At 46.7% G+C, this 10,825-nt stretch overlaps 1 protein-coding gene across 1 annotated transcript in view; it reads left to right on the top strand.

Moving 5' to 3' along the window:
• Positions 1–10,825, top strand: part of HCN2 (hyperpolarization activated cyclic nucleotide gated potassium channel 2) — an 18,746-nt gene that overhangs the window by 7,310 nt on the left and 611 nt on the right. Inside the window, exons 5-7 of the mRNA XM_006764842.2 lie at positions 8,070–8,310; positions 8,541–8,705; positions 10,608–10,823. Coding sequence (XP_006764905.1) covers positions 8,070–8,310; positions 8,541–8,705; positions 10,608–10,823 — 622 coding nt within the window. The remainder of the gene's footprint in view (positions 1–8,069; positions 8,311–8,540; positions 8,706–10,607; positions 10,824–10,825) is intronic.

A 10,825-nucleotide genomic window follows, 5' to 3' on the forward strand; every position in this document is an offset into this window, starting at 1 on the left:
TCCAGTAGTTTGCTTTCTCCATTTCTTTCATTTGTGACATGTTTCTTTGTCTCCGCATTTTGGCTGCTTCCCTGTGTTTATTTCTATGTATTGGGTAGAGCTGCTATGTCTCCTTGAGTTGATAGAGTGGCCTTGTGTAGTAGGTGTCCTGTAGGGTCCAGTGGCTCAGCCTCCCCAGTCACCTGAGTTGGGTACTCTAGGTGCACCCCTGTGTGGGCTGCAAAGTCTTGTTGTAGTTGAGCCTTGATCGCTGTGATGTCACTGGGAGGAATTGACCTCCAGGTCAGTTGGCTGTGAGCACCAGCTGTGACTGCAGTGGGAGAGCTGCTGTGCAGGAAACACCCTATGAAGCAGGACTTGCTTCAGTGGGGCTTTGGTGCTCCCTGAGTCTGCCCCTTGAGTGTGTTGTGTGTCGCTTGTGGGTGTGTAGGGTTGTAATCTGGTATGGTCTGACTGGCTCTAGAGCAGTGGTTCTCACCTTGGCTGCACATTAGAATCACCTGGGGATCTTTTTAAAATCCTGATTTCTGGGCCTCATCCTCCGGAAACTCTGTTTCTTTGTGATGGGGTGAGGCCACAACATTAGATGTTGTGGCCCCACCCCATAACAAAGAAACAGAATTTCTGGAGGATGAGGCCCAGAAATCAGGATTTTAAAAAGACTCCCAGGTGATTCTAATATGCAGCCAAGGTTGAGAACCACTGCTCTAGAGTCTCCAGGGAGGTGCAAAGTCAGCCACTGCCTGGGGCCAACCCGGCAGGAGCTACAGAGAAATCTGCAGATGCCTGCTATTTGTATTGGGCTAGGAAGTGCCCAGGCAAGACCTAGCTGTGAAGCAAAGCAGGCTGGTGCTAGTGCCGGGTCTTTGGCCTTTTATTGTGAAGTTTGGGGCATGCTGACCCCAGCTGCAGCTTATTTGAGAGGTCTTAACAAAGTCTGAAGCCTGAGCCAGGACAGGCCGTTCATATAGAAAAGCTGCTGCAAACAGCTTGGATGGGGCAGCTTCTCCGGGAACCACCAGGTGGAGCAAACAGTGTGTTCTAGGCCAGGGGTCACCAACTTTTTGGACCTCACCGACCACCGACCACCGGTTGGCGACCACTGCCTGCCCTAGGCTGATTGAGACTCAGCTATGGCGCCTGCCAGTCAGCCCTGCGACAGGGGCGGTCTGCGCACAGGAAACAATCCCCATCGGGGAGAAAGCGGCCCCGAGTTCCTGCCTCAATGCCAGACAAGCCAGTTCTTCCCGGTATGTTTCTGGGTCCCCCAACACCTCCTGGCGCTGGAGCTCAGAGGGATAGAGTTCAACCAAGTTTGTGCACTGGCTCTTTAAGAGGGGCACCTGCGTCTCCAGCAGCCTCCCTTGTCACTGGGCCCTAATCCCGCTGGTTGTTACAGCCCAAAGTTACTGGGAGCCTGGGCTGGGTCTGGTGTGGGGCTGGGCCCTCTGCTCCTCACAGGCAGCCCCTGCAGGGACCGTCTCCCTCCCGACTGAGAAGAGCCGTCCACGTGGGGTGTCAGGCCCTCTGGTTCTGCCCTCCTTCCCTCCTACCAGTCTCAGTGTGCTTTCTTCTCTGCTCCTCTAGCTGTAAGACTTCATTCAGCCAGCTTTCAAGGTGGTGCTGAATGATGGGTGTTCTGTGCTTCAGTTGTAATTGTGACGTGGTTGTGGGAGGCCACAAGTACCAGTGTTTTCCCACGCCCCCATCTTCATTCTCCTCGTTTATTATTTTATTCCCATTTCCCATCCCCTCCCCTCCGGCAACCATTAACTTGTTCTCAATATCTGTAGTTCTGTTTCTATTTTGTTTTGTTTATTCATTTATTTTTTATTTATTTTTTAGATTCCATATGCAAGTGAAGCAATACAGTATTTATCTGTATTGACTTATTTCACTTAGCATAATACCCATAATAACCATAGACATACATGTCCATTCATGTTGCAAATGGCAAGATTTCATTATATATTATGATAGAATCAAATGTCACCATTTTGCAAACACATGAAATCATGAATCTGGAAAGTGATTATCAATGGCTGTTATATCACAGAGAGACAACCAGTCATGTAATATACTAATTAGACCGGATCGACCAGACATCTTCCAGACGTCTGAATTCCTTCTGGACAAAGCCACGGGGCGGGGGCCGAAGCAGAGGTGGTTAGGGGAGATCAGTCCGGCAGGGGAGCAGTTAGAGGTGATCAGGCCGGTGCAGGGGAGCAAGCAGTTAGGGGGCGATCAGGCAGGCAGGCAGGCAGGCAATTGGTTGGAGCCAGTGGTTCTGGATTGTGAGAGGGATCCCAGATTGGAGAGGGTGCAGGCCGGGCTGTGGGACACCCACTCCTCCATGCACAAATTGTTGTGCACCAGGCCTCTAGTTTTAATATAAAAAACATTAAAAAATAAGTAAAGTCAAATTGATTTTAGAGAGAGGAAGGAAGAGAGAGAGAAAAAAACATCAATTGGTGACCTCCTGCATGCACTCTGACCGGGATTGAACCTGCAACTTGGCTGTGTGCCCTGACGGGAATCAAACCTGCCACCTTTTGATGTACAGGATGATGGCTCCAACCAACTGAGCCACACTGGCCAGGGCTCATTCTTTTATTTTATTTTAAATATATTTTTATTGATTTCAGAGAGGAAGGAAGAGGGAGAGAGAGAAACATCAGTAATGAGAGAGAATCATTGATCGGCTGCCTCCTGCACGCCCCCTACTGGGGATCGAGCCCACAACCCAGGCATGTGCCCTGACCGGGGATCAAACCATGACCTCCTGGTTCACAGGTCAATGCTCAACCACTGAGCCACGCCGGCCAGGCTCATCCTTTTATTTACTTATTTATTTTAAAATATATTTTATTGACTTTTTACAGAGAGAAATAGAGTTAGAAACATTGATCAGCTGCCTCCTGCACACCCCCTACTGGGGATGTGCCCGCAACCAAGGTACATGCCCTTGACTGGAATCGAACCTGGGACCCTTCAGTCCACAGGCCAATGCTCTATCCACTGAGCCAAACTGGTTAGGGCTCATTCTTTTTTTTCTTATTTTTGCCAAGTAATATTCCACTGTATATGTAGGGTGTCCCCCCAAAATGTATACACACTTTAACAGCTGATAGCTCAATTGATGTTTCTTTTCAGATTTAACCATTGGAATTAATAATTATTCAAAGAGTGCATACATTTTCTGATACAACCTGTATACACTTCTTTTAAAAAATATTTTTTTAATTGATTTCAGAGAGGAAGGAAGAGGGAAAGGTAGAAACATCAATGATGAGAGAGAGTCATTGATCAGCTGCCTCCTGCACATCCCACACTGGAGATCAAGCCCGAAACCTGGGCATATGCCCTGACTGGGAATCCAGCTGTGACCTCCTGGTTCATAGGTCAACCACTGAGCCACACTGGCTGGGCTACTTTTTTTATCCATTCCCCTATGAATGAACACCTAGGTTGTTTCTATATCTTGGTTATTGTAAATAATGATGAAATAAACATAGAGGTGCGTATGCCTTTTCAAATTGGTATTTGGTTTTTTTGGGTAAATACCCAGAAGTGGGATTGCTGGGTCATATGGAAACTCTATTTTTAATTATTTGAGGAACCTCCATACTATTTTCCACAGTGGCTGCGCCAATCTGCAGTTTCACCAACAGGCACAGGGTCCCCTTTCTCCACATCCTCACCAACACTTACTCTTTGTATCTTTTTTATAATAGCCATTGTGATAGATGTGAGGTGATATATCTCATTGTGGCTTTAATTTACATTTCTCTGATGATTAGTGACATTGAACTTCTTCATGTCCGTTAGCCATGTGTACATCCTCTCTGGAGAAATGTCTATTTAGGTCTTCTGCCCATCTTTTAACTGGATTGTTTTTTCTGGTGTTAGTTGCATAGATTCCTTATATATTTGTTTTGTCTTGTTTTTGTTTCTTTTTCTGTTTATTTTCCCTTATATATTTTGGGATATCAGTACCTTATCAGATATATCATTGGTGAATACCTTTTCACCTTCAATAGGTTGTATTTTCATTTTGTGGTTTTCTTCAGTGTGCAAAAACTTTAGTTTGCTGTAGTTCCTTTTGTTTTCCTTGTCCAAGGAGACATACCCAAGGATTGCTTAGGCCCTGGCCGACGTGCTCAGTGGTTAGAGCATCAGCCTGCCCACTGAAGTGTCTGATTTGATTCCCGCTCAAGGGCACATACCTGGATTATGGGTTCACTTCCCACCCCTGGTTGGAGCATGTATAGGAGGCAACCAATTGATGTGTTTCTCTCAGATCAGTGTTTCTCTCTCCCTCTTCCTCCTTCCCTCCCTCCCTCCTTTCCACTCTCTCCCTGAAAAGTAATGGAAAAAATGTCCTCAGGCCCAGCCGTCGTGGCTCAGTGGTTGAGCACTGACTCATAAATCAAGAGGTCACAAGCTCGATTTTCCGTCAAGGGCACATGCTCTGGTTGTGGCCTTGGTCCCCAGTAGGGGGCGAGCAGGAAGCAGCCAATCTATGTTTCTCTCTCATTGCTGTTTCTATCCTTTTCCCTTCCTCTCTCCCTAAAATCAATAAAAAACATTTAAAATTAAATAAATAAATAAAATATTTAAAAAGAAAAAATATCCTTGGGTGAGAATTAACAACAAAAGATTGCTAAGACCCATGTCAAAGAGTTTACTGTTTTCCTCTAGTAATTTTTTGGTTTCAGGTCTTACGTTTAAGTCTTTAATCTGTTTTGAGTTCATTTTTGGATATACTGTAAGATAGTGATCCAATTTTTTTTAAAATTTATTATTTAAATCCTCACCTGAGGATATTTTTCCATGATTTTTAGAGAGAGTAGAAGAGAGAGGAAAAGACAGAGAAAAATCGATGTGAGAGGAACACATTGATTGGTTGCCTCCTGCATGTGCCTGACCAGGGTCTGGCCGGGGGAGAAGTCTGCAACCAAGGTACGTGCCCTTGACCAGAATTGAACTCAGGACCCTTTGGTCCGCAGGCTGACACTTTATCCACTGAGCCAACGGGCCAGGGCAGAAAGTGATCCAAATTTAATTTTTTTCCATTTATCTGCCCATTTTTCTCAATACCACCTATTGAAGAACCTGTCTTTATCCCATTGTATATCCCTTTTCTTCTTTATCCTACATTAATTGGTCATATAAGCAAGGATTTCTCGGCTCTCTATTCTCTTCCATTGATCTACTAGTATATGACTGTTTTTATGCCACTACCATGCTATTTTTAAAAAAATTAAATGTATTGGGGTAACATTGGTTAACATAATTACATAAATTTCAGGTGAACAACTTTATTATATACATCTATCCTAGAGGCCTAGTGCACGAATTTGTGCACCAGTGGGGTCCCTTGGCCTGGCCTGTGGGATCGGGCTGAAACCAGCTCTTCAACATCCCCTGGGGGTCCCAAATTGCGAGAGGGCATAGGCCAGGCCAAGGGACCCCACTGGTGTACGATCAGGTCCCTAACACGGGAGGTTAGCCAGCCGGGAAGGGACAACAGGAGGGCTCCAGGGCATGTCCGGCCCATCTCACTCAGTCCTAATTGGCCAGACCCCAGCAGCAAGCTAACCTACCGGTCTGAGTGTCTGCCCCCTGGTGGTCAATGCATGTCATAGCAGCTGGTTGACTGCCCCCTAGTGGTCAGTGCACATCATAGCAAGTGGTTGAGCTTCCTTAGCATATCATTAGCATGTTATGCTTTGAACAGATGACAGGTCACTTAGCATATTAGGCTTTTATTATATAGTCTATTGTGTGCTCACCACCTGAAGCCTAGTCTACCACCACCACCATATATTTTACCCTCTTTGTCCTCCCGACCTCTTCTCTTTTGGTAACCACCTTCCTGTTGTCTGTATCAATTACTTTGTTTTATTTGTTCATGTGTTGCTTTTTATTTTATATCCAACATGAATAAAATCATATGGTTCTTATCCTTTTCCATCTGACATATCTCACTTAGCAAGATACTCTTAAGATCCATTCATGTTGTTGCAAATGGCCATACTTCATCCTTTTTATGGCCGAGTATTCCATACCACCTCTTTATCCAGTCACCCATCAAAGGACACTTAGGCCACAGTCAACATAGGGATACATATATTCTCATGACTAAATGCTTTCAAAATGTTTGGGTAGCCTTAGCTGGTTTGGCTCAGTGGATAGAGCATTGGCCTGCAGACTGAAAGGTCCCGGGTTCTATTCTGGTCAAGGGCACATGCCCAGGTTGTGGGCTCGATCCCCAGTGTGGAGGCATGCAATGATTCTCATCATTGTTTCTATTTCTCTCTCCCTCTCCCTTCCTCTCTGATTAAAAAAAAAATTTTCTTAAGTTATAAAAAAATTTGGGGGGGGTAAATACCTGGAAGGATTGCTGGATCATGTGGTAGCTCTATTCTTTTTGAAAAATAGGTATTTTTATTGCTTTCATAGAGGAAGGGAGAGGGAGAGAGAAAAATGTCAATGATTGGCCACCTTCTGCACACCCCACACTGGGGAACTAGCCCCACCCTGGGCATGTGCCCTGTCCGGGAATCAAACCATGACCTCCTGGTCCGTAGGTCTACAACCACTGAGCCATGCGGCTGGATGTCTTTCATCCTTAGGATAGTGAGGTTGTGAGGTTTTCTGTCTAAGAGCACACGGTATGTTCATGTTCCCTTTAGTGCCTTTCAGGAGCATTCTCCAGTTTTCCTTATATAGGTTTGGACATGGTTTATTACCTTCAGGCCACATTTGTTTGTGTAACTCTTTAAGCTGGTGTAAATGGGATCTTCTCATCCATTATATTTTCTTTTTCTTTTTTTTTAATTAGAGAGGGAGAAAGAGAAACATTGATTTGTTGTTCACTTATTTATGCATTCATTGGTTGATTCTTGTATGTGCCCTGACTGGAGATTGAACCCCCAACCTTAGTGCATAGAAGATGCTCTAAGCAACTTCTAAGCCAGGGCTCATCCATTATACCTTCCCTGAGAAGTTACTGTTTGTTTATAAAAAAGCTGTTGATTTTCTTTTAAGGTGAGTTTTCCTTTTTATTGAAATACATCTTAGAGAAAACTCATGTCGTAAGGGCACTCCATGTTGTATAAAATGAAATCCCCATGTATCACCCAGTTCAAACAGGAAACATTTAAGTCTCCCAGCTTTTTTGTTAAGGTTAACTGTCAACCTGACTTCTTCCATGTTGGTTTATTTTAATGTTCTTAGTTTTTATGTTTATTTATTTTTATTGATTTCAGAGAGGAAGGGAGAGGGAGAGAAATCAATGATGAGAGAATCACTGATTGGCTGCCTTCTGCACACCCCCTTGTAGGGATCAAGTCTGCAACCCAGGCATGTGCCCTTGACTGGAATTGAACCCAGGACCCTTCAGTCCACAGGCTGACGCTCTATCCACTGAGCCAAACTGGATAGGGCTTTGTTTATTTTTCTATCACTGGCTAGTATGACTAACTTCCATTATAGCTTTCTACTGATTCCTGAGGGTTTTTTAGGCAGTCACATTAAAGGAGACAGTAAAGAGATAGTTTAATTTTTCCTTTCCAATTTTTATGTCTGCAATTGCTTTTTCTTGTCTCATGGCCACCATTGCCAATACAGTGGTAAATTATAGGGAATAGTGTATGTATTTTCTTGATCCATTCTTTTTTTTAAATATATTTTTGTTGATTTCAGAAAGGAAGAGATGAAAACATCAATGGTGAGAGAGAATCATTGGCTGCCTCCTGCAGGTCCCACACTGGGGCTTGAGCTTGTAACCCGGGCATATGCCTCACCAGGAATGGAACCCTGATCTCCTGGTTCATTGGTCAGTGCTCAACCACTGAGCAACACTGGCCTGGCTCTTGCTCCATTCTTTGGTGGCAAAACCTCTAGTATTTGTCCGTTAAGTAAAAGGCTGGCTTTCAGGCTTAAGTGTTAAACCCATTTCACAGACGAAGAAACTGAGGTGAAACAAGTCCCAAAGGTAGATTGAGATGGAAGCAAGAGCTCAAACTGTATCCTGATGTCAACCCTGCCTCCTGCCCCTACAGGAGATTGTGAACTTCAACTGCCGGAAGCTGGTGGCCTCGATGCCACTGTTTGCCAATGCTGACCCCAACTTTGTCACAGCCATGCTGACCAAACTCAAGTTCGAGGTCTTCCAGCCAGGTGACTACATCATCCGTGAAGGCACCATTGGCAAGAAGATGTACTTCATACAGCATGGCGTGGTCAGTGTGCTCACCAAGGGCAACAAGGAGATGAAGCTGTCCGATGGATCCTATTTCGGGGGTTAGTGTCTGTGGGACCAGGGAACAGGCAGTACAAAGCTGGCCCCTTCCTGGGGATGGAGGGTTATGTGGGGAGGCCTCGAGGTGTCGGCAGGAAGGACCTCTGACCAGAAGGGCCACATCAGCAGAGGGTGGGCTAGACCGTGTTCAGGGCAGCTGGGAGCACCCGAGGGATGAATGGGTGCAGCTGGGTATTGCCCAGCCCCTGAGGTGCCTCCCTTGACTATACAGAGATCTGCCTGCTAACGCGCGGCCGGCGCACAGCAAGCGTGCGAGCTGACACCTACTGCCGCCTCTACTCACTGAGTGTGGACAACTTCAACGAGGTGCTGGAGGAGTACCCCATGATGCGGCGGGCTTTCGAGACCGTTGCCATTGACCGCCTGGACCGCATCGGTGAGTGGGCCTGCGGTGGTCCTAGGAGAAACTGTGCTGAGATGGGAGGTGGCGTGGCCTAGATGACCTGCAGGAAACTTGATTCCGACCGGCTTTCTCCCCTGGTCAAACATAGCCCTGGTTTCCCAAGGAAGGAAGAGTGTGGGGTGTTGCCAGTTGTGCAGAACTCTGATGATTTGGCAAACACTTGCTGAGCACCCACTGTGTGCCAGGAGGTGTGGCTGGTGGGCCGTGAGGATGCCTCCGGTGCTGCCCTCAGGAAGCTCGTACCATAGAGGGCATGTGGGAGGGGTGGGGCTTCCTGGAGGTGCTAAGTGGGAACCAGCATTAGTAGGTGTTGCTAGGATGAGAAGGCCTGTCCTTTACACATGGATGCAGTATGTGCAAGGGCCCTGAGGTGAGAAAGAGCCTGGAGTCCAGAGAGCCAGGGAAGCTGAGAGGAGGGAGGCTGGGGAGGTAGGCAAGAACCCAGGCACACAGGGCCTAGTGGGCGGGGGGGAGACATTTGGACATAAATCAGGAGCAATAGGGAGCCACAGACAATTCTAGGCAGGGGAGGACCTGACCAAATTTGTATTCTACAGGGTAGACGGGTGGGTGGTACAGAGTAGCCTTGGGTGTAAGGTGTGTGGAGGGAATCTCAGGAATAGTTGGGATGTGGAGCCCTCAGGACGCTGCCAGCTAGAGGCAGGGATAGTGGCCCTTGCTGCTCTGTGTGGGGATAAAGACAATGGCTGAAAAGGCAGGACTGGATGGGGCAGAGAGGGGTTAGAGGGAGGACTTTTCTGTATACAGAAAGTGCTCGATACATGTGCATATATAAGACACTCAACAATTTGCTCTATATAGTAGGTATTTAACATATTTGTGACAGGTGCTTGGACTTATTTGCTATATACAGCAGGCACTCAACACATGCCTATTATATGTTACAAACTTGGCACTCTGGCTGTGAACAGGCAGGTATTCTGGGTATGTTGCTGTATACTACAGGTGCTCAATACATGATTGCTACATACAGGAAATGCTCCGTGCATGCTAGCAGTCTACATAGGTGTCTCATACCTGCTTTATGTATGCAGCAGGTGTTCTTCGCTTGCTACACACAATAGGTGCTGGATTCCTGTTTGTATATAGATCATGCATAGCCACTATACACAGGGGTTCTCAATTTTTGCTTCCTATACACAGCAGACACTTGTACCATCCCTTTGTATACAGGAGGCTTTCAAATACACACAATAGAGCAGGGGTCCTCAAACTTTTTAAACAGGGGGCCAGTTCACTGTCCCTCAGACCGTTGGAGGGCCGGACTATAGTTTAAAAAAAACTATGAACAAATTCCTACGCACACTGCACGTATCTTATTTTGAAGTAAAAAAACAAAACGGGAATACAGTATTTATATTTGCATGTGGCCTGCAGGCCGTAGTTTGAGGACCCTTGCAATAGAGAGTAGGTGCCAATACCTGCTTGTTATATGCAGGAGGCACTCAATATACTTATCACTGTATGCAGGAGGTGCTCAGTAGTGCCTGCGGTATGCTTTGCATACAGGCTATCGAGTAGGTGCCCAATACATGATGGTGGGTGTACACAGGAGGCATTCGCTATACATCTGTGTAAGTGCAGGCTGTAGAGAGTAGGTGAGAATACCTGTTGGCTGTATGCAGGAGGCCTGCAATACACACAGGTGTATGTGTACGGGCTCTAAAGAGTAGGTGCCTTACCTGCTTGCTTTATGCAGGTGTTCTGTGCCTACTGGTTGTAGTGTTGGTGCCCAATACCTGGTTGATGTATGCAGGAGGTGCTCAGTACGTGCAGCAGTATGCCTACTGGACACACCCGCTCACTGTATGCAGGAGGCGCTCCCCTGTGCACTGACAAGTCCCCTGTCCCCAGGCAAGAAGAACTCGATCCTGCTGCACAAGGTACAACACGACCTCAACTCAGGCGTGTTCAACAACCAGGAGAACGCCATCATCCAGGAGATCGTCAAGTATGATCGGGAGATGGTGCAGCAGGCTGAGCTGGGCCAGCGTGTGGGCCTCTTCCCGCCGCCTCCACCGCCGCAGGTCACCTCGGCCATTGCCACGCTGCAGCAGGCCGTGGCCATGAGC

This window comes from Myotis davidii, unplaced genomic scaffold (assembly GCF_000327345.1).
Source record: "Myotis davidii unplaced genomic scaffold, ASM32734v1 scaffold198, whole genome shotgun sequence".
Classification (NCBI taxonomy): Eukaryota; Metazoa; Chordata; class Mammalia; order Chiroptera; family Vespertilionidae; genus Myotis; species Myotis davidii.